This window comes from Glandiceps talaboti, chromosome 14 (assembly GCF_964340395.1).
Source record: "Glandiceps talaboti chromosome 14, keGlaTala1.1, whole genome shotgun sequence".
NCBI lineage: Eukaryota > Metazoa > Hemichordata > Enteropneusta > Spengelidae > Glandiceps > Glandiceps talaboti.
Window position 1 is genome coordinate 19,987,733 of NC_135562.1, and position 26,168 is coordinate 20,013,900.

The following is a 26,168-nucleotide window of genomic DNA, read 5'->3' on the forward strand; positions in this document are numbered from 1 at the left end:
CCCGTAATTTGGATTGGGAAATTTTATATTCTTGAGGCTGGATATGTAGATATGACTAAGCTTTAGTATCTTTTTTACACTTAATATGTCAGCATCAATCACCTGACATACTTTTGAAAAAGCATCAGCATGAGCTATTTCAAGGTCAATTTGCTGTTGTTTTTCTTTGTCATCTTGACTTCTCCACCTGATGGGATCGGAGAAGTATTTCGCAAGACAGCTCTTATGGTACTGAGCCTCCAATGCAAAAAAGTCATATCCTCTTATTCTGGTTAGTAGTTTTTCATCCATTTTCATTTCAGCAACTTCCATAACTTTCTTCCCACCACCAAACTGAAACTTTGAAATGCCTTCTGTAGTCCATATCCCCTTGTCTTTCACTTTTTTCCGACCTTCTTTGTTACAAAATATGCAATCAGGCTTAAATATAATACTCTCTGCTCCAAGCAATGATGAACGTGATGCATGAGATGGACCAGGTTGTTCAGCTAAGTGCTCTGTTTGTATCAGACGATTGAGGTTCATTGTAAACCTTTGGTAACAATCACAATGGTAACCATGCTCTGCTGTGAATTGTTCAGGCATGTTCATACAAACATTAACCATTCTTTGACCAGAGCCAATAGGTTGAGCCAGCCTTTTTGTGCGTATTTGTTTTAATTTATCGTCTCTGGCAACCGGATCTTTGGTTTCAGAAAAAAGAGTAAACGATTCACCACTAGAGTCAGGAAAGTGAACTACACAATTGTGTTTCCCCTTACACTTTGACTCATCCCCTTTCAACATTCTTCATTTTTTCTGATTGGATCCATTATACCCCACTACTACAATTTCCAAAATATGAAAGTCAAACAGTTGTGCTTTTTTACTATTTAGGCAATAATATAACTGGTCACAAACAGTAAGAGTGTTGTCCCTAGGTGAACTTACAAATAGTGTCAATCATTCATATTGTTTTCATTCATAAGAAATGTGTAGCTCCTAACAGTAAAAACCACAAGGAAACTGTAGTTAGTGAAAAGCTTTAAGATATAGTAATTATTTCTGTATTAAAGACTACTTTAGGCTCTGATCAAAACAGAGACCTGTATTTCTACTGATGATAACTGACTGCTAATGTCGAAATGTTTCTGTTTTAGAAGAGACCAGCGAAAGAAAAACCCTTGAAAAGCTGTAAAAAGGAAATATTCAAAGCACCAACTATTGCAATTACATACCCAAACAACGGCAGTATTCTAATACTTAGAAGTTGGAAATGGCATTTAACACCAATCCAATAAATAACACTGTCTAATGGTGAAAAAGGACTGTTAATGCAAGAATTCAATCAACCAGATAGAAAAATCCTGGAAGAAAAGTCTCAGTAAAACGCCTTCAGATAAAAACATTCAACAATTCAAACACTAGGAAAACTCTTGAAGAATGATGAAGACTGCTTTGAAAATCCAAAGTATCAGGAAAAACTGATGTTTGCTTGTTGTGTACTTTACCAATCAACAGGCCATGTGACTGTAGATGTTGCGCACGGTCACCCATAGTTAAACTAGGTGAATAGCTAATCAGGATTTCCACTACACCATAACAAAGATGAATGCAGTGTAGATGAATTTGATGTTTTCAATTCTCTAAATAACCATTTTCCAATGAAAAATTCTTGCTAGAAATATTGATAACCAACCGTTAATCAGTGATTCTTACTCTCCGACTAAATTTGTTTTAACTCAGACCACTATATATTCTTTATAGTGTTCTGAGTTTAAAAAAAATCAAATGAAGAATTTAAATGGACATGTGAAGCATTTCATGGAGAAATATTCCCAATACCTATACTTAAAGTTGATATTCACAATGATCGTACATTCTTTAGAATGATTTAGTACCATATACACGCGTACGCCAGACAAGAAAATACGCTATAGCTATCCTAACTTTAACCTTTGCAATCTTCATTAGTGTTTCAATGTCCCCTTTAACCAAATATGTTTGGCGTTTTTTCACATAATTTGCTAGATTTTCAAAGTGAAACATTTTGTTTTGTTTAAAAACATTCTAACAATCAGAAAACCATGCTACTGTATTGATCAGGTGGTGTGTACTGAGCAAATAGGACGACATCTTACCCCATACCCCGTTGACATTTTTGTCAACATTACAGGCTATTTTATCAAAGAAAAAATATTTCCTGTAAAGAAATATGTTCTAGCAATCAGAAAAAAGTATTAGTATGCCCCTAAGATGCTGAATAAAAACTATAGAGGAAGATATTTTACCCCTACCCCCTGCTTTTGATATTTCAAAATGATAGCTTATTTTGATTTAATGGGTGAGAATCATTAATAACCCTCAAATATTCAATGTTAACCTACTTTTTCTTGTTCAGCTCATTCAACTGAATAAAAAACACCCCTTATGTGTATCAGATCATGTTATTTAAAAAAAAGAATGGAAAGTTTATCTGTTATTTTGCGGGAAAATTGTTGATTTTTCAGAAATCGGCAATTTAAAGCCTCAAAAAATATTTCTTGGCATATGTATGGCAAACATTATATCATTAGAAAGGAATTTCCTAACCTTTCCAAATATATATTGGATAATAAATTCCGTACTTGCATGTGTTGTATGGAAGACAATGTGTTACCCCTAACCTCAACCTTTCGATGCCATTCCGTGACGCACATGTAATTTGAAATCGAGGCCAAACAGGTAGTGCATCCCAAAATTTTCACTATTAACATTTTGTTTCTTATTCAGTAGATTCCAATGAACAAAAAAATACCTAGGATGGAGATTTGTGGGGGGGGGGTGCACGGTAACCCCCTCTGGCCCATGGACTATTGTTATTGCCGTTGGGCTGTTATTAGTCCCACAAAACAATTCAAAGAATCATTACTTTAATATATGTCAGAGATAATCAACGTTTGAAAAAATAGACATAGCAGTATAAAAAAGTAAGACCTACATTAGTCAGCATGTTGTGTCATCAACTCCTGTGGAACTGTCTCCACTTCGAATTGCTGTTTCTTTGGCACCAGTACTCTGTTCAATTTGGTATTTGTCAAGAACGAAGTAGACGTCGATGAGAGTGACCGTTTTCTTCGTTCCCGCCTAGACGATGTAAAGTATACTTGCTTTTCAGGTCGTTTGCACCGGCAGATACTATAAGTATACATGTACTTCAGGTCTGCCTGGTAATAAATATAAATGAGACGACTAAATCATTTTACAGGGGCACACACTCGCTTTTGTTTTGGGTTGGGGGGGGGTCTGTTGCATATTAAAGGTACCTGTAGCGTACGAGTACTTATTGCTTGCTGCGCTCAAATCGGTATTTAGGCATAATACATGGTGGGTTCAATGCTGTAAAAATTAAAAAGTTGAAGAAACCCTCCTCACGCCATCAATCATACTAAATGGGAGAATGTAGTGTTGATGGTAATGAAGGCATGTGATGTAACGTGATTGATACCTTATGTTACATTATCATTCAGTAACCTTATCATTCTATGTATTTGCTTTGAGTGTACTTGGTGTTGAGGTTAGGTATAGTAGGTAGCAGGGAACTTTTACAATATACCAAAACCATGAAAACAGATAGGTTATAGCATTACTGAGGCTACAAGACTAACATCAACACGAGAATTATCAAAACTGTAAATGACACACAACATCTCCCTCTAATAAAGAAATACATTTTCAATTACGAAAAACAAATTAAACCTAGACTGTTTTTGAGCAGTAAAAGACGGCTATTCAGTAGAATCTCATTTGTATCCACTGTCATTCATAATATAACTTGTTTTAATTAATTGAACTAAAATGCTTGTTTCAGAAGTTGGGAATTAACTTTATCTTGCTGATTAAAGGCAATACAGTACGATGTTAGCAACATTTGAAATATTGTTGTTAAAAGTGACATCTAAGGGTATATATATTAGACATAGGAGACATCCTAAGTCATAAGAAGACATTGTAGGATTAAGCAATTATATATCTAATGAATTTTAAACAGAGCTAGAGACAAACAAGTGGCTACTGATATTATTGGAGATAGTTTTGTTTGGTAAATCAAGTGTTCGTTAAGTGAACAAACCGTTTTCACATTCAAATCAAGGTAGGACCCTATCTACTATATCTCTTGCTGTGGTGATAAACGATACTCTGCAAATAGAAGGTCGGCCAAGATAAAAAGGATCACATGCAATAATCTTAACCAGATCTAGTTCCAACAAGAATATAGTAGAAGACATGAAAGTGGGTAAAGTGGGGTAGCGACACAAAGGACATTGACGTTTTTGTCTGAACCTTTACTCGTGAGGTCAAGTCTGTTTCCGAAGCATATACATACATACATACATACATACATACATACATACATACATACATACATATATATATATATATATATATATATATATATATATATATATATATATGAGCGTTCCTTTGTAAAGTTAGCCTCCTTTTCGGAATTTACTAAACCCAATAAGAAATATTAACATCAATCAAGTCTGCGAGAAAGCCTGCATCTACCACGGAATTATTGCTGCATAAACAAAGTGTACTCGGTACTTATTGAAGCATACTTAATGGGGAACGGCACTTCAGGAAAAGGGGTATTTTCAAAAACTGTGGGTTTTGAAGAGTAATTTCATTATTTTACATCACATAATTGTTGCTTGACTGCAAAGAAACATCAAAATGAAATTCCTGTTCTTGTCCTTACAGTCATGAATATTCAGTTAGTATATAATGTTATGATCCACAAGGCAATGGTGTTCCACTAAAATGTCGAAGGATGTCATAGGGTGCAATCGACTCTTCCAGTTTGTCTGAAAACAATTGTAATGTCATAGTAGGTATACATTGACACTACCACAATATACAAACTAGGTTTTATGTAAGTATTTCACTGAGTAAAAAGTTTACAAACTCAGCTTGTGCTACTTTCGTCATGTACTATACTTATATATGAACCCGAATCACCATAACCTATACAATAGCATGATGATGATAAAAGAGAAATGCTTACTCTGAAGCCGTCATTCATGAAGCTATAAATAATAGGATTCATGAAACTATTGGACATCGCCAACCACAGCACACATGCATTTATCTTCCGTATTCTGTCTTGTGCCTCCAAGTCTTCCACATGGTAAACAATAGGGTTAAATTTCGCCACCAGATTGAATATATGAAGGGGTAACCAGCAAACAGCAAACATCACTACCACAACAATCAACATCTTTATAACCTGTGAAATGATATGTGAATTAGAACATTGTTAGAATATATTCCTTGTATAGGGGTAGACAATTATAGTGTAAAATGTCACCACCAGATTTAATTAGCGATGGGTAACCAGTAAATAATGAACAGTACTACCACAACAAGTAAAATATTTCCCGTGTGAAGTTAGAAAATATTCACTGAATGGGCATGCACTGTATGGTTACAGCTAAAAACAGGCAGTGTTCACCAGAAGACTATTTATGACAAGGATTTACGATCAAAGTTGATAATTTCACAAGTTTAGATTGGTGTTTGACAAATGACAGCACATTTACTGTTGGACACACCATGGTTGTTATCAAGGGGAGTCCAAAAGACTATATCAATGTAAACAATACTGTCTTAGATAACATTCACGCAGTGTTCATAAGTAAATTTAAAGTACTCAAGAACAATAACCCCCAACTTGTCAATTGATTGACTTCAATATATATGTTATGATGTCTCCTGGCAAACACTTCCTGTTTTAGCTGTATCAATGTAAATGTTATGTGCAGTCTTCTGTTGAATACTCCCTGCTTTAGCTGTAATGTATATGTCATGATGTCTTCTGGCAAACACTCCCTGTTTTAGCTGTATCAATGTAAATGTTATGTACAGTCTTCCTTTGAATACTCCCTGCTTTAGCTGTAATGTATATGTTATGATGTCTTCTGGCAAACACTCCCTGTTTTAGCTGTATCAATGTAAATGTTATGTAAAGTCTTCTGGCAAACACTCCTTCTTTTGGCTGTAAATGTTGTTATGTACTGTCTTCTGGCAAACACTCCCAGTTTTAGTGTATATGTACATGTCACGTACAGTCTTCTGGTGAAGACTCCCTGTTTTAGCTGTAAGTGGATATGTTATGTACAGTCTTCTGGTGAAGACTCCCTGTTTTAGCTGTAAATGTATATGTTATGTACAGTCTTCTGGCGAACACGCCCCTTTTAGCTGTAAATGTTTATGTTATGTACAAGGACTATTCTGGCAAACACTCCATTTTAGGTCTAAACAGTGCCGCCGTGCTGAATATATGCAAGGGAAATTAGCAAACTAGGGACATCACTGCCATCATTGTGATCTGTAAGAAGATATGTACGGTAGGACATTGTTTAAGTGATGTACAGAAGAAACCCGATTTGGAATCAGTGAAATATCAGAGTGACATATTACATATCATAGTTTTTTTATTTGTTAGTATCGCTCTGGTTGTTTTTGAACATGTCCTCTCACGAAAACGTTTTCAAACCAAACTTTAGCGGAGGTCCACCAGAAAAGGAGCACAAATTCTTGATGTGGATATTAATGACTCGGCAAAGGTTGACAGAGTCTGGCAATCACTGATGAGGAAAACATTTTCTAACATGTATTGCAAAACAACACGTTAGTATCTACGTGGGTTGAAACTTTGCTATATGTCAAATAGTAATTCATATTAAGATTTGAATACTGGACAGTTTATCGTTTTCTTAATCGTGTGTTGAGAGGACCTAGTCAAAATCGTAAAGTATGGTTTTTGGACGGAAATTACTAAATTGACTAAAACTAAATTAACGTCTGTCATATCTGAATAAATCCAATAGGGCGATATGAATTTTGTCAGACAGACAGACAGACAGACAGACAGACAGACAGACAGACAGACAGACAGAATGATTCAAAGCATTTCTAGCCATGCTTCAGATGTGCTTCAAACCAAAGCAACTAAGAAAAGGAGGATTTCACCTATAAATATCACATGGTTAAGTCTTTTAAGCGTTTAATTAATCATTTTAATCATTTATTTAGTGTGTCTAGACATTCAACACTAAACATTGGTGTGTGTGAAAAAAGTACTTTTTAGCAAAGGGTATTTATTTCCTTGAAGATGAATGTATTCAATTCGCCCTATTAGAATTTATGTTCATGTCTTAATTACTTTCAAGCTAGATTACAAGAGACAGGTGTGTTGCTGATCGATGAAAACTATCATTCACTAAGATACTGAAGGTCTGATAAGCAAATACCTAATCAGAAAGAAATTCGTATTGCTTCAAGTAAATAATATTCACCATTGTGCTTTCTCCATTATATTAAATAATTCACTCCGTTTTATAAACGTGTATTGTAAGATTAAAAACAGAAACCTGAATGTTACCAAAAACTATTAGTACAGCCCTCACCTATCAGACTTATATGTGATTACCTTCTAGGAAATTGTTAAGAAGTGAGAACATTTGATTTCAATTAAAGATCAAAGGTCATCAGTCATATATCAAACCACACCACATCAATTTTGACGTAATTAGGATACAGACCTATATCATGTAGATGAAACGCCGTGAATATACAAATATTCCATCGACAAATACACACATTGTGTCTACTCAGATCAAGGGCATGAGGCAACAATTCTGGTGTCTATCAACAATTGAATAACATGAATAAAGACAATATCAAAAAGTTCCGTCAAGTTTATAATTACTTCATTATCTTGAATCAATAATTATAATATCTAATTAAAATACACTGAAAAATACATACAGTAACTTGAAACGCGCTGAAATATAAATAGAATACGGCGGACTGGGACGTAACATGCGTAAAATGCATGTCTAGTCTAACGTGTGTGGAGTGTACCGATTGTGTAGCGCCCCCAACGGTCATATAAATTATCTGTCTTGTCGCGAGCTCGCGATCGCGAGCTCGAATGATTCGAATCTTTGCAACCGTCCATAAAAGTACTGGATTTTGAAAATTCCATATGCACGAGCTCGACATTTGCTCAATTTGCTCAATTGCTAAAAAAGGAAGGGTAGGACACTCCGGTGTTCTTTTTCGTCGTAACATTGAAACCACATCGCCCTCGTTCACGGACGCTTTCTGTTTCGGGCAAACTTACACGTTACTCAGTCAAATGATGTTGTTACGTTTTCTCTTTCATTCAAAGGTATATTTTGAAGAGACACAGATATGACGAGTAATGTTTAATGATTATTTTAACGTAATTTTATGAAAATAATATAGACCGGAATCGACTGTGTGTTCGAGCCTACCGTAACTCTACGGCATCAAATATTGATTTAAACCAAGATATTATCAATTGTGTTTTTGTTTATATCCCTCGCAAAAGACGCACCGTTTCGGAGCTTCAGTTCATATAATATGCTGTTTCGGCAATCTGTTTTACTGTCCCGCAAACGCCACAATGTACTGAAACAGAGGAGGCTGGAAGGGGTCTCACGTGACACCCATGTGACAGTTTCGCGATAGCGCATACGCTGATGACCTCGGTGAGTACCTCATTCTTTTATCCGTTTTATTCCCATTTGCGTCATTAGTCTTTCGTTCAGACGATCACTATTTTTTAAAATGACCATTACAAGTGTTATGCAACATGGAAATCGTGTTTTCAGTATGATTAGTGTATCTAAAACGAACACAAACTTTGGTACTCGACAAGTCAATGTTATCGATATCTACATTTCCGGGGTTTTCACCTCGGTCGTCTTAGCACAAAATTATGTTTCTATGTATGCTTTTGTCACTTTTCTATTAATTACCGTCATGAATTTCATGGTTCTGCAGGGATCTTCCCAATACCCCAATTTATAATGTGCGTAAATTGTCACTACTTTTTGTTGAATTTCGATGTTTTCAAGATGGCGACCCATTGTGCGTGCATACTGTATAACACGCAAAGTGGCTTGGCCATTGACGGCTGTCCTACACTTGCTGGCCGGACGTGTTTATTGACACTCTCGTGTCGTGCATTGATCGTTACACGTAACACTAATCCAATTGTCAGCATTTCCTCTTGTATCCTTAAAATTTTGTCCTTTTCACTCTTATCAAGACATTTTTCTGTTTATTTTCAGATTCGTCGCTATCGCTAGTCGATTTGCTGTGCCAAATCTGGACTTTCTTCTGTTCTTCATGTTACATTTTGTCTCGTATTAAACCATCTCTGTGTTGACTTCTATAAATTTGTCTTGCGTGAGAAAAAGACCTGAATGTAATTTAACGTAAACCCCTTTCCTACCCCCTGATGATAGCTAAGAAATAATTTAGCTTACATCTTACAAACTAATTGTTAAAAAAATTGATGTACAACAACGTCATGTATTACAAATTTGTATGATAAACAATTGAGACCTCCAAGGCCTATTTTATGTCAAAGCTTTAATATCTTCAGAAAGCACTCGCATTACGGATCCACATAGTGAATATTTTCCTCTTCACATGGCTTTCATGCCAGTCACTCAAAATATCAAATCTCGCCATTCCAGCTCAAAATTACATATATTACATCTACCTTGCTAGTTATATAATATTTCGCAATGCTTATATGATCAAAAATACTAGTACTCATCATACGTTACCACAATTTGCGTAGCCTGAGCACATTTTGCTACATGTATGTTGCCAGACGAGCAAAACCATGTCGGATTAAAATATGCGAAACTGAGAGACTCGCACAATGTGTGGCAATATATAACTTTATAATACAAAGGCCGAACTCTTGTTGTAGTTGTATTTATTTATTTATTTATTTATTTATTTATTTATTTATTTTATTTTTTTGAGCAAATGTTTGTATTTTGGAAGGTAGACATCTAACGTTTTAGTCAGCTTCTGAGCTAGACTGAATAAAGTTGAGGAGCTGTACTTGGGACACTGCACTCAAAAATACGACCTGTTTACCCGAGTCGCCTTCATTCTGGTGTCACTATTACACACGATTGCAGGGTGATATCGAATTTGCAAGTTACATGTTACTTGAAAATATCTCAAACATGTGCGAAATCATATACCCTTTCGTGTAGGGTCAATGATGAAATTGGGTGTGCACGGTGATTTAAATTACTACTAGTAGTAGTGGAGCAAGTTGTGAGAAACTCGCCTGGTTGCATTGTCACGTCACATCACTTGTCAATGGAGGTCACCTTCGATTCCGGGGCGGATCACCCACTTTCTACCGCAAATCTTGAGTAGACCTTGTCTATTTCTAACTATAGCAATTTAAAAGTACACAAGAATCCATCTCTTTTGCAAAATTTTGTAAATTTTGGGCGAAACTACAAACGGGCGAAAAACCGGACCGAAATTTACGACCTCGGCGGGGTCAAGTATTCTTCACGAAAAATCACAGTATTCCTATCAATAATTCCAAAATCGATTCTACTAGCACGGAGGGAGAAATATCAGTCGAAATGTTCGCTTTTATAGTATCCAATATGATGAATTATTGTGAAAGTTACGGCGAGTTGATGCCCCAAACTACGCGTACGGCTGGTGACCACTGAGCCAGCCACCATTGTAAACGTACGTTCACAAGCGTACACAATGGAGGCTCACTGCGTAATGAGCTTTCGCAGTTATTTTTACCCATCATGCTCTGCACCCCTTCCAGCCTCCTCTGGTACTGAAACATGCGAAATATATACCTCACCACAAGAGGGCAGCAGGTGGTATCGAGCTTCGAGCGAAAATTCATGGGTCACATGTTCGAATTGAAGCATCCTGGTTGGTTAATTCGATGCCTTGTCCTACCCCTCTGTATTACAAGTTTAAGCAAGGAATGCGTTTGAGCTCGAGCTCGAGCACGGCAAGCAGCGCGTCACGCATCGAAGCGTCAGCTGTCGCGAGCGAACTAAGCGTCGATTTTGCATGCACCATGATCATGTTCCATTAAATCATTACAGACAAAATCTATCCATATAGTTTCTTTTCCTTTATTCTTTTTTGGAGTCTTCCATATTTATATAAACTTTTTCTGCGATTTTTAAAAATGTTTCATTTTTTAAAAGACCGGAAAGTGTACAAATACATACCCAAAATAACAAATATGTGTAGACGTGTATAATGAGTTTATTAAAATAAACTACAAATAAAGAAGTAAGTATGTAAATGTGACTCATAGCTAACTTGGGCCTTTTATTACCTGGATATCATTATAATTTTTGGGTTTCACCAGAATTGTTGCCTCATGCCCCTGCTCAGATAAACGGCGACATTTATCGTGAATAGAGACGGCAAGGGTGGTTTTATTCATCATAGGTATTACGGTCCATTAGGTTTCAGAAACCCACATTGAAGTGATAAAACTGTTGTGACAGCATTGGAAGTGTTGATCACGATTTATTCCCTTGTGTGAAATCAATAACGTATACTCTGCTATCAAGTTAAGATTAATAACTGACGTTTCATTCCCTGTTTTTGACCTCAGAAAACAGGACGGATTATGTCTGGAAATGCACGACATTCATTGAAAGTTAACGAATGTCAAATACATAATGGCACAGCTGCTAAAGGACTGGTTTTATAATCTAAAGTTTGATTACGTAAAAATACTGACATAAGGCGCTGATTCACTGACATAATGTTGGTGTCAATGCATACCTGCTATGACATTACAATTTGTGTTCTGACATTATTAGAAATGTTGACTGCATATTTTGTTGGGAGTTCTTGTACATATTTTATACATATAATAAAATACCTCATCAACTCATTTATAAGTTATATCCTCGTATCAGATTTGAGTTGTCAATTGCAAGTGATGGTTAAGTATACAACTATACATCAGTAAGTTGAATACCGTGAATAACATTCAACATGTGGAAAAAATTAAACCACAACAACATATAACTCAGCTTGTACCTTTAAAGCAAGGCCAACTTCTAGTACGATGTTAGCAATGTAGTACATACAAATTACACCAAGTGTATATCACATGCATGTTTTAGTAATTCTCCTCCCTATACAATATTACCCATACGTTTGACGTTAATGTTATACAAAACATTAGCATTCGAATTCACTGGGACGTCCTGAGGGATGGCGCCAATACAATGTTACCAAGGCATATGAGATTAACCTTAGGCAAATGTCAGTAACATCGGTTAGGCGGTTTGTTCATTATTAACCATTTACCTGTTTGATTTAATATGTAGTACATTTTCAAGCTTGTTAACTGCAAGATGTCTATAATTTAGTATTTTTCGTAATTATATGTATAGTCACGACAACTGCTTAATTCTCCAAACCCGCTGAACGTCCTTAGCTATTTAGTATATTTAGGAACAATCACACAATGTCACACACGCTCAATAAGAGAACTAAGTTGAGGGGGCGGGGGGGAGGGGTCTGTCGTCAATGTGCTTGTTGAACTCCGTTTTCGCACTTCTAACCAAATTTCGATGGAAAACGTTCACGCCTTCAATGATAACAGGTTTTTTATTTACTCCTGAGATGTTGAAAGTTCATAACAATTTACTTCTAATGTTAGATATTATGGTGCTGGGTTTACGGTAGTGTTTTAAACTGTTTACAATTATGTTTTTACATTACATTGATTGTAGTGGTGTGACCACCACAGTTTTAATCATTATAATTTACATCATATATAAATGTTCGATGTCGCCCTTGTGAACGTTAGTTCAGGGGGAGGTGCAGAGGGGTTTTTGACCTAAATGATCTGTGTTCGTTTGTTGAACTTGTCCGGCATTGTGCGATCGTCCCTTAGTATATTTAGTATATTTTCTGGGGCCCTGATTAAAGAGGCACAGGCCGTGTGCATACGTTCCTTGTTGTAATTTTGGCTGCATATCAAAACACGTACTTGTTTGCTACTTGGTGAAGCATAATTAAAGGGGCATAAGCTTAGTTAAGACGTTTTTGTTACATATTCAAAAGCTATTTGCAGCATTCTACTTACTAAAGCATACTTAACAATCACTAGTCTTGTGATTGCCTTAACTCAAACCCAGTGCAACGAGATTCCTTATAAATGATCTGATGACGTAATTTGTATACCTATAAAAATTGTTGAGTAAATCCCTAACTTGCATTCAATTGTTCTAATAATGCCAAACGACAAGAATAATGTCATAGAAGCCATGCATCGACATTTACATTATACTAGAATAGTGTAATCAATAGTTTGTCACTTGAGTAGACAAGTTAATTAATTCAGTTTGTGCCACCTTAACCATCACTTGCAATTGACAGAACTCAACACTGATATTCAGATAAAACTTACAAAACAATCCGATGACGTAATTTATTATCGTATACAGATGTCGAGGGATTCCTACTATACAATCAACTGATCAACTAACTGCAGCAGTCAACTGTACTGTCATAGAATGTATGCATTGACATCAACATTATACAACAATAATTAATTTTATCGAGTTTTAATGTAAGTACTTTCACAAGTTCACAAAGCTTATAAAAGCAGCATCTGTGACTTTAACATCAGTAGAAGTTTTGTGTTTTAAATGTCTTGGACTCCGTTTGCTAGAATGTAATATTCCATGTCTTCAAGGGAGTGCCTGTCGTTACATGTGTGTATTTACTCCACCTTACCAGGGGAGATAGCCTTCTACATGACATGTTATCGAGACGATGACGTCCTGTTGACGCATTATCTAATACACCATGTACATCCTATAATTTTGACTATTAACCCATGTTATTTCAAAGCTTAGAGTTACTATAAGGAGACCCAATCAATTCAAAAGTAACCAAGTGCAAAAACGACAACATATAAGTATCATTGCTTCATGCCAAGTATTAAAGATAATGTGGGATCACTAGATCATACTTCTTCATTTATGATGTATAGTTGAAGCCAAGTCATTGACAACGACATGCTGTGATTTCGTGTCATTATCATGTGACATACATCATCAGTCGATATAGGTCAATAGAGAATAAATCACAGAATTATAGACGTAATTATAACAACTATATCTTGCCATGCAGAGAGATGTGCACTGATATCATTCAGTCAATGTATGGATATATGTCAAAGGTCACCACTAAAGCACAATTGATCATTATGTGACATGACAGTAATATCGAACATATCATAACTAAAATCAGATGTAGATGTCGGCTAATCATTCATTGCTATTTTACCTTCGTTATTTTGCTTGAATTAACCTTCGTAGTACATGTTTACGTTTTTTGCCATGGTTTTATGTACCCGACGATAAAAATATTTCACCACATTCCCAACTGCAAAACCTTCTTAGAAATGAAATAGAGTGAACACCTTATATTATATAAGTAAATGATTGTGCAATGAATTTTTATGGTAAATCAGATCTCAGTGACAAAATGAAAGATAGAAGATCTTCATTTTAACATAAGGTTATAAATTGGGATTTAACTTCTAAATAGGTTTTGTAGTTGGGAATGTGATATTTTCATTATGAAAATACGATATACGTGAAGTTATAATGTCGGGTTTTCTATTTCCAAAGCGAATTTGTTTTGTCAGGTATGATTTGGCTTTGTACCCTAAAATTCGTTGAACAATCATTTTGCATTTATTTATGAGGTTGTGTTAAGTGATAAAATTGAAGGCTATTAGATTTTGCATGTATAGAAAGTTTCAGTGAGTATAGATGTCTTCCATCTTCGATCTTCGTTTTCGAGATTTGATAGGGTAATTTCTAAAGCGAAGATCGAAGATAGAAGATCGTTCATTTCCGATCCCTCTTCAGTATTTGGTTTTGAATGAACATACATAAGGTTATAAATTGAGATTTAACTTCTAGAACTGGAGACCAATTTCACTCCTCAACATTGACTATAAAGTTGCTAGTAAAGCAATTGCTAAGAGAATGAGCAGTGTCGTTTCTTCAGTAATTCACCCTGACCAAAGGGCTTTTATTAAGGGTAGGAATATTGCAGAAAACATTCACCTTATTCGCGATTGTCTTGAGTACACAAAATGACAAATATCCCAGGTGTCGTACTACTTGTAGATTTAGAGAAGGCATACGATAGCCTCGAGTGGCCGCTTATGTTCAAGTCTTTGAATCTGTTTGGGTTTGGTCCCTCGATTATTAAATGGGTTAAGGTTTTTTACACCAATATAAAAAGTTGTGTTTTAAATAATGGTCACTCCACCGGTTGGTTCAGTCCTTCTAGAGGTATTAGGCAAGGGTGCCCCCTGTCTACGATCCTTTTTATTATGTCAATAGAGCTCCTCGCCATTGCTGTCAGAAATACCGAGGAGATAAAAGGGGTAAAACTCCCTGAAAACAATAGCACAAAATTGGCTTTATTTGCAGACGATATGTCAATCCTTCTCAGTGACAAAGATTCTGTTATTGCATGTTTATCAGTTATTCAGCTGTTTTCTATTTGTTCAGGTCTTAAAATCAACAAGGCAAAAACAGAACTTGTTTATATGGGCTCCCTGCGTAAGTGAAAAGATAAAATATGCAGCTTGACCCCCACTTCAGAATCAGTTAAACTTCTTGGAATCTATTTATCATACAATATTACGGCAAACTTAGAGAATAATTTTGGTAAAACTGATTCTACTCTGAGGACAAAGCTAAATGTTTGGTCTAGCAGGGATATTGGGTTTAGGGGTAAAATCCTTCTTTCAAAGACTTTTGGGATTTCCCAGTTTATTTACCAAATGTCTTCTTTAGTTATTCCTCAGGATATCAAATTTGCAGCTCAGAAACTTATTAATTCTTTCATTTGGAATAATAAAAGTCCTAAAGTGAAATGGAGTACTATGATTGGTCAAATTTCAGAAGGGGGTCTTAAATTACCATCAATAGCCATTACTGATCAGGCAATAAAAGTAATGTGGCTAAAACGCCTTTTAGAATCTACTGCTTCATGGTCAATAATTCCTAAATTTTATTTTAATAAAATTGGTGGTCTTAGATTTCTTCTTTGCTGCAACTTTGATCCCTCTTGTTTAGGCTTAGGTCACTTGCCTTTGTTTTACAAAGAGGCGTTAAACAGTTGGTTTACTCTTTCAAAAGTATATAGGAAGAAACCGACAACCAGTCTTGATATAGCTCAGGAGATTATTTGAAATAATTCACATATTAGGATTGGAGGAAAATCAGTGTTTTATAGAAGGCTGTATGATCGGGGTATATTATACATTAGGGATCTGTTTGATCCTTATGGTAATATTCTCTCTTGGAATGATTTCAAACAGAAATTCCATGTTGAAATTGACTTTTTATCTTATGCTGGTTTACTAGATGCAATCCCACGTAAATGGAAGACAGAGATGAGATCACATAGTCCCAATATTATTCAAACACCTAATGTGAATCGCTTTGTTCCGAAAGTTGGAGGAAAACTACTTGATAAGGTTACTACAAAGGAAGTATATGATTTGTTATTACACTCCCCAACGGTATTGGGGAAATGGGATTCCTCCTTTGATTGTTCACAGTTTGACTGGAAAACTATATGGAATCTTTCATTTAGGGTAACCACGGAGGAAAAAATCAGAAATTTTCAGTTTAAAATCTTGCATAACAATCTCGCCACAAACCAGAAATTAAATACATGGGGAATGAAAGACACCAGTTGTTGCAACTGGTGCCCTGAAAATGAAGATTTACATCACCTCCTTTGGGAGTGTTCTGCAGCTAAAGTATTTTGGGACAAGTTTATTTTACTCCTTAATTTTGTTCCTGATATTCATTTGTCTATGTCAGATGTGATTTTTGGTAAGTTTGACATTTGCGACAAAATCTTCAATTTAGTTAATCACCTTATCATCTTGGGCAAATTTTTTTTGTATAAAGCTCGGTTAATTGAAAGGCGTCCAGACTCCAATTTTGATTCATTTATTAGTTATCTCAAAAGTGTTAAGGATATGGAAATTAAATTTGCTCGCAGAGGAGCCCTGGAGCACAAATGGGAATCATTAGTTTTGTAATTATTACGTTACTGTAAGTCATGCAACTGGTTTTTCAACTGAGTAGGGATTGGGTGTTTTCCTGTGATTAAGTTAGGATTCTGTGCTTAGTCCTTTCATTACAGACAGATATTTCTGTTCAAGATATTGTTACATTATTCTTTATCAATTGTAATTATTTCCAATCCCATGTATTAATCTATTTAATTAAGTTAACTAACCCTCCCCCCTCTCCGTTTGTACGTCCTGTGTTTTCTCTGTAATGTATTGTTTGCCTTTGTATTGTCTTGCAGTTGTTTTGGAAATTAAAAAAAAAAAAAAAAAAAAAAAAACTTCTAAATAAGTTTCGTAGTTGGGAATGTGATATTTTCGTTATGAAAATAAAATAATCATGAAGCATAATGTAGGGTTGTCTATTTCCAAAGAGAATTTGTTTTGTCTGGTATGATTTGACTTTCTACCCTAAAAATTCGTTGAACAATCATTTTGCATTTATTTATGAGGTCGTGTTAAGTGATAAAATTGAGGGCTATTTGATTTTGCATGTACAGAAAGTTTCAGTGAGTATAGATGTCTTCCATCTTCGATCTTTAATTTCTCATAAAATATTGTCTGATTGAGAGAAGAGTTCACTATCAGTATCACGGCGGACTACAACTCAATGCTCGTAGAGGAACAAAATTTGGACGCGTGCCAACCGTGCATTATCGCTCGTTTAAGACATGCTAGTTCGATGTCTAGACCAATCAGATCTCTCGATTTGCGCCATCAATATACTGGTATAATATAATATTATATTAACAGTTAAGGGTCACTTTTAAAGCACGTTTAGCCATCATTATCAATAGTGATTTCTATGGGGTTGTTTTTAGGTAAACTATAGGAATGGTGTTAAGACGTATATTAATATCAGAATTTCAAGTTTAGATTAATGTTTTCACGGGTTGCATATGAGCATAGTAAAATTACGTTGTTATCCACGATCAATAAAGTCTATTAGAGTGTAGGTTATGGTAGGTTTCCAAAGTACCAATTAGATTCTAACTTATAGAAGAGTTACTCCTTAAACATCAGCTATTTATTGCACTGTGTACATTTATCTCTACATGTTTTATAATAATCGGTATATAGTATTTTCATAATATAAAAAAAACCACGTAAAATAATAACAATTTACTTCTAATTCAGTGTACACCTTCATGCCTTTGCCTCAGTTGAGGTCATTTTTTAAAACATAGCATTCCAGAGAGAACCCAGACTTTTTAGACTACATTGTATAACTGTACAGTCTACATAACATGTTCGTCTACTTAACTGTAATTGTCTCATTTACATCTTTTACACCTCATCAAACTCTCACGGAAGTGTTGTGACCGACGAGTCTCTTATTTGGGCTCGAAATATTCTATTTTTAAAATTCACAGTAAAATAAAATAAAAAATTTGACCTACATTTTCTGAAATAATGTGTTTTATTTTGCATAATAAGGAGCGGTCGTGAATAGTCAAATTCCAATATTGTAATTACACGTGTGGCAATAAAGTATGTGAATCTACACGCACTATCTGAATTCTACGATATACCATACATGTTATTACCTGAATTGGTAAATTCCATTAATTCTATTATAACAACACCTGATAAAAACCCTATTAAGTAACTTTTATTGGGCATATGTGTGTACAAATTTGAAGTATGCAATCTCATTATCGATTATGCAAATGACTCATGCTGAAAGCTAAAAAAAAAATATTTTTTATCGACAATGTGCCCTTTGTTGTAATTAATGGTGTACCAAATTATTTGAAGGTGGAATAATGAATTCTGCTTTGTCGTAAACAACTAACCTACGCCCTCTTTGATAGAATCGAGCACAATGCAGTATATTTGGACATCCGTTTTAGGCTAATGGGTAGAGCATAGGCACTTGTTTCCCGCGATATGTATCAGAATGTTTCTATCAGAATACAAAGAAATGTCGATAATATCGATGGTATTGACGTGTTTTAACCAACTGTATATGGAAGGGGTAAAATAACACTTGTTTCTGTAATCACACAAGTCAACTCACCAGGAGATAGGTTTGCAACAGAACACAATGGTCAGATTGTAACAACGACACGATTTATGCAAGTTTATTAAACTTGGGAACTAGGGAGTAACAGTAGGTTACATTTTCGAAATGTTTGCCGAGAAAAACGGCCGGTTGAAAGTTCATGTTGCCGTACGGTAATGCTACCAAAGATATCAACCGATTTCTGAAGCTAAGTAGAATTGGAGCGAATACATTTTTTCTAACTACCTTCCGTTAATCTGATTGGATATCGATGTTTATGGAGAACGCTGCTATTGGCGATATTGGTGGTTAGAAACAATTATTGATTGTGTAATTGTGTGCTGTTGCAAAACCCTGTCTATATCTCGGGGTGATATGAGTGGACTTGTGCGATCACAGTAGCAAGTGTTATGTACAATTGGCTACGACACGTGAATATTATCGACATTTTATTGTCACAGTATTCTGATGGAAGCATTCTGATACAAATCTCGGGAAACAAGTTCCAATGGGGTAGAGTCAATTAAAGAGCCTGTTTTATTTTAATAGCATGATCAGCTGGGAGAATATACTCTGGTTTGCGACAACACGAAATGTGATGCAGTTAGAGGTACACAATCATATGTCAGTTCTCTGGAATAACTCATACAGAGAAGATTGACTGTTGTTCAGTATTAAATGTAAAGGCTTGAGACACTTGAATGATTCATATAAAAGAACACTATCATATTCTATAGCTAGAGTACAAAAGGGCTCTGTGTGAGACGCCAGTCTATCCATGTAGCAATCCCCTGTCAGTCGCAATCATTTAAGTCTCACATTGTACAGTTATCATGACTATCCAAACAATCTATCATTCTTGGACATGTCTATCCTTTGTTCAGATTAGAACCTAAATCTAAGGACGTGCTGTGACCCTATCAATGATATCATCACAAGGAGCAGCGATCATATCAACTTACATTAGCAGATCTTCAAATTTTAGAATGCTGACTGGCTGCTTTCTGTACGTGATGCACGTATCACAACTTCAGATGAAAACATAAAGTTGATGAATCGCTACAGTGACATGATATATTGTGCAATTAAGGAAAGCTAAACAAAAGATACATGTATATGGGAATTTAATACGTGCTGGTAGCAATGCAAATAGTTATTTCGATATCAGCCAATATATACACGCTAGCCCTGCATTTGTACAACTAGTATATCTCATGTACTTGACAAGTGTACCGTAATGAAGATGATATGCTGACCTTTAATTTGTTACAAAACACTTGGTTCTACATCAGAGTTAATTCGTCTGTTAGGCGACACCAGAATACTAATGGTATACTTTTATACAGGTACAAACCTCTTACATGTAACTTGAACAAGACTGGTACCGGTGAATGTATGCATTGACATCAACATTATACAACTATAATTAATTTTATCGAGTTTTAATGTAAGTACTTTCACAAGTTCACAAAGCTTATAAAAGCAGCATCTGTGACTTTAACATCAGTAGAAGTTTTGTGTTTTAAATGTCTTGGACTCCGTTTGCTAGAATGTAATATTCCATGTCTTCAAGGGAGTGCCTATCGTTACATGTGTGTATTTACTCCACCTTACCAGGGGAGATAGCCTTCTACATGACATGTTATCGAGACGATGACGTCCTGTTGACGCATTATCTAATACACCATGTACATCCTATAATTTTGACTATTAGCCCATGTTATTTCAATGCTTAGAGTTACTATAAGGAGACCCAATCAATTCAAAAGTAACCAAGTGCAAAAACGACAACATATAAGTATCATTGCTTCATGCCAAGTATTAAAGATAATGTGGGATCACTAGATCATACTTCTTCATTTATGATGTATAGTTGAAGCCAAGTCATTGACAACGACATTCTGTGATTTCGTGTCATTATCATGTGACATACATCATCAGTCGATATAGGTCAATAGAGAATAAATCACAGAATTATAGACGTAATTATAACAACTATATCTTGCCATGCAGAGAGATGTGCACTGATATCATACAGTCGATGTATGGATATATGTCAAAGGTCACCACTAAAGCACAATTGATCACTATGTGACAGTAATATCGAACATATCATAACTAAAATCAGATGTAGATGTCGGCTAATCATTCATTGCTATTTTACCTTCGTTATTTTGCTTGAATTAACCTTCGTAGTACATGTTTACGTTTTTTGCCATGGTTTTATGTACCCGACGATAAAAATATTTCACCACATTCCCAACTGCAAAACCTACTTTGAAATGAAATAGAGTGAAAACCTTATATTATATAAGTAAATGATTGTGCAATGAATTTTTATGGTAAATCAGATCTCAGTGACAAAATGAAAGATAGAAGATCGTTCATTTCAACATAATCTACATTGGGATTTAACTTCTAAATTGGTTTTGTAGTTGGGAATGTGATATTTTCATTATGAAAATACGATATACGTGAAGTAGTAATGTCGGGTTTTCTATTTCCAAAGCGAATTTGTTTTGTCAGGTATGATTTGGCTTTGTACCCTAAAATTCGTTGAACAATCATTTTGCATTTATTTATGAGGTTGTGTTAAGTGATAAAATTGAGGGCTATTAGATTTTGCATGTATAGAAAGTTTCAGTGATGAGTATAGATGTCTTCCATCTTCGATCTTCGTTTTCGAGATTTGATAGGGTAATTTCTAAAGCGAAGATCGAAGATAGAAGATCGTTCATTTCCGATCCCTCTTCAGTATTCGGTTTTGAATGAACATACATAAGGTTATAAATTGAGATTTAACTTCTGGAACTGGAGACCAATTTCACTCCTCAACATTGACTATAAAATTGCTAGTAAAGCAATTGCTAAGAGAATGAGCAGTGTCGTTTCTTCAGTAATTCACCCTGACCAAAGGGCTTTCATTAAGGGTAGGAATATTGCAGAAAACATTCACCTTATTCGCGATTGTCTTGAGTACACAAAAATGACAAATATCCCAGGTGTCGTACTATTTGTAGATTTAGAGAAGGCATACGGTAGCCTCGAGTGGCCGCTTATGTTCAAGTCTTTGAATCTGTTTGGGTTTGGTCCCTCGATTATTAAATGGGTTAAGGTTTTTTACACCAATATAAAAAGTTGTGTTTTAAATAATGGTCACTCCACCGGTTGGTTCAGTCCTTCTAGAGGTATTAGGCAAGGGTGCCCCCTGTCTACGATCCTTTTTATTATGTCAATAGAGCTCCTTGCCATTGCTGTCAGAAATACCGAGGAGATAAAAGGGGTAAAACTCCCTGAAAACAATAGCACAAAATTGGCTTTATTTGCAGACGATATGTCAATCCTTCTCAATGACAAAGATTCTGTTATTGCATTTTTATCAGTTATTCAGCTGTTTTCTATTTGTTCAGGTCTTAAAATCAACAAGGCAAAAACAGAACTTGTTTATATGGGCTCCCTGCGTAAGTGAAAAGATAAAATATGCAGCTTGACCCCCACTTCAGAATCAGTTAAACTTCTTGGAATATATTTATCATATAATAGTACGGCAAACTTAGAGAATAATTTTGGTAAAACTGATTCTACTCTGAGGACAAAGCTAAATATTTGTTCTAGCAGGGATATTGGGTTTAGGGGTAAAATCCTCCTTTCAAAGACTTTTGGGATTTCCCAGTTTATTTACCAAATGTCTTCTTTAGTTATTCCTCATTATATCAAATTTGCAGCTCAGAAACTTATTAATTCTTTCATTTGGAATAATAAAAGACCTAAAGTGAAATGGAGTACTATGATTGGTCAAATTTCAGAAGGGGGTCTTAAATTACCATCAATAGCCATAACTGACCAGGCAATAACAGTAATGTGGCTAAAACGCCTTTTAGAATCTACTGCTTCATGGTCAATAATTCCTAAATTTTATTTTAATAAAATTGGTGGTCTTAGATTTCTTCTTTGCTGCAACTTTGATCCCTCTTGTTTAGGCTTAGGTGACTTGCCTTTGTTTTACAAAGAGGCGTTAAACAGTTGGTTTACTCTTTCAAAAGTATATAGGAAGAAACCGACAACCAGTCTTGATATAGCTCAGGAGATTATTTGGAATAATTCACATATTAGGATTGGAGGAAAATCAGTGTTTTATAGAAGGCTGTATGATCGGGGTATATTATACATTAGGGATCTGTTTGATCCTTATGGTAATATTCTCTCGGAATGATTTCAAACAGAAATTCCATGTTGAAATTGACTTTTTATCTTATGCTGGTTTACTAGATGCAATCCCACGTAAATGGAAGACAGAGATGAGATCACATAGTCCCAATATTATTCAAACACCTAATGTGAATCGCTTTGTTCCGAAAGTTGGAGGAAAACTACTTGATAAGGTTACTACAAAGGAAGTATATGATTTGTTATTACACTATGTTTTTCAAGCCCCAACGGTATTGGGGAAATGGGATTCCTCCTTTGATTGTTCACAGTTTGACTGGAAAACTATATGGAATCTTTCATTTAGGGTAACCACGGAGGAAAAAAATCAGAAATTCTCAGTTTAAAATCTTGCATAACAATCTCGCCACAAACCAGAAATTAAATACATGGGGAATTAAAGACACCAGTTGTTGCAACTGGTGCCCTGAAAATGAAGATTTACATCACCTCCTTTGGGAGTGTTCTGCAGCTAAAGTATTTTGGGACAAGTTTATTTTACTCCTTAATTTTGTTCCTGATATTCATTTGTCTATGTCAGATGTGATTTTTGGTATGTTTGACATTTGCGACAAAATCTTCAATCTCCAATTTTGATTCATTTATTAGTTATCTCAAAAGTGTTAAGGATATGGAAATTAAATTTGCTCGCAGAGGAGCCCTGGAGCACAAATGGGAATCATTACTTTTGTAATTATTACGTTACTGTAAGTCATGCAACTGGTTTTTCAACTGAGTAGGGATTGGGTGTTTTCCTGTGATTAAGTTAGGATTCTGTGCTTAGTCCTTTCATTACAGACAGATATTTCTGTTCAAGATATTGTTACATTATTCTTTATCAATTGTAATTATTTCCAATGCCATGTATTAATCTATTTAATTAAGTTAACTAACCCTCCCCCCTCTCCGTTTGTACGTCCTGTGTTTTCTCTGTAATGTAGTGTTTGCCTTTGTATTGTCTTGCAGTTGTTTTGGAAATTAAAACAAAATATATATAAAAAAAATTAAAAAACAAACAAAAAACTTCTAAATAGGTTTTGTAGTTGGGAATGTGATATTTTCGTTATGAAAATAAAATAATCATGAAGCATAATGTCGGGTTGTCTATTTCCAAAGAGAATTTGTTTTGTCTGGTATGATTTGGCTTTCTACCCTAAAAATTCGTTGAACAATCATTTTGCATTTATTTATGAGGTCGTGTTAAGTGATAAAATTGAGGGCTATTTGATTTTGCATGTACAGAAAGTTTCAGTGAGTATAGATGTCTTCCATCTTCGATCTTTAATTTCTCATAAAATATTGTCTGATTGAGAGAAGAGTTCACTATCGGTATCACGGCGGACTACAACTCAATGCTCGTAGAGGAACAAAATTTGGACGCGTGCCAACCGTGCATTATCGCTCGTTTAAGACATGCTAGTTCGATGTCCAGACCAATCAGATCTCTCGATTTGCGCCATCAATATACTGGTATAATATAATATTATATTAACAGTTAAGGGTCACTTTTAAAGCACGTTTAGCCATCATTATCAATAGAGATTTCTATGGGGTTGTTTTTAGGTAAACTATAGGAATGGTGTTAAGACGTATATTAATATCAGAATTTCAAGTTTAGATTAATGTTTTCACGGGTTGCATATGAGCATAGTAAAATTACGTTGTTATCCACGATCAATAAAGTCTATTAGAGTGTAGGTTATGGTAGGTTTCCAAAGTACCAATTAGATTCTAACTTATAGAAGAGTTACTCCTTAAACATCAGCTATTTATTGCACTGTGTACATTTATCTCTACATGTTTTATAATAATCGGTATATAGTATTTTCATAATATAAAAAACCACGTAAAATAATAACAATTTACTTCTAATTCAGTGTACACCTTCATGCCTTTGCCTCAGTTGAGGTCATTTTTTAAAACATAGCATTCCAGAGAGAACCCAGACTCTTTAGACTACATTGTATAACTGTACAGTCTACATAACATGTTCGTCTACTTAACTGTAATTGTCTCATTCACATCTTTTACACCTCATCAAACTCTCACGGAAGTGTTGTGACCGACGAGTCTCTTATTTGGGCTCGAAGTATTCTATTTTTAAAATTCACAGTAAAATAAAATAAAAAATTTGACCTACATTTTCTGAAGTAATGTGTTTTATTTTGCATAATAAGGAGCGGTCGTGAATAATCAAATTCCAATATTGTAATTACACGTGTGGCAATAAAGTATGTGAATCTACACGCACTATCTGAATTCTACGATATACCATACATGTTATTACCTGAATTGGTAAATTCCATTAATTCTATTATAACAACACCTGATAAAAACCCTATCAAGTAACTTTTATTGGGCATATGTGTATACAAATTTATATCATATTTGAAGTATGCAATCTCATTATCGATTATGCAAATGACTCATGCTGAAAGCTAAAAAAAATATATTTTTTATCGACAATGTGCCCTTTGTTGTAATTAATGGTGTACCAAATTATTTGAAGTTGGAATAATGAATTCTGCTTTGTCGTAAACAACTAACCTACGCCCTCTAGGATAGAATCGAGCACAATGCAGTATATTTGGACATCCGTTTTAGGCTAATGGGTAGAGCATAGGCACTTGTTTCCCGCGATATGTATCAGAATGTTTCTATCAGAATACAAAGAAATGTCGATAATATCGACGGTATTGACGTGTTTTAACCAACTGTATATGGAAGGGGTAAAATAACACTTGTTTCTGTAATCACACAAGTCAACTCACCAGGAGATAGGTTTGCAACAGAACACAGTGGTCAGATTACAACGATATGATTTATGCAAGTTTATTAAACTTGGGAACTAGGGAGTAACAGTAGGTTACATTTTCGAAATGTTTGCCGAGAAAAACGGCCGGTTGAAAGTTCATGTTGCCGTACGGTAATGCTACCAAAGATATCAACCGATTT

General features: G+C 35.2%; 1 protein-coding gene across 1 annotated transcript in view; it reads right to left on the minus strand.

The window, feature by feature from the left end:
* Positions 1-2,960: 2,960 nt before the first annotated feature.
* LOC144445399 (prolactin-releasing peptide receptor-like) overlaps positions 2,961-26,168 on the minus strand; it is a 35,183-nt gene continuing 11,975 nt past the window's right edge. The window contains exons 3-4 of the mRNA XM_078134938.1: positions 5,030-5,251; positions 2,961-3,185 (exon numbers count right to left, since the gene is read on the minus strand). Coding sequence (XP_077991064.1) covers positions 2,961-3,185; positions 5,030-5,251 — 447 coding nt within the window. The remainder of the gene's footprint in view (positions 3,186-5,029; positions 5,252-26,168) is intronic.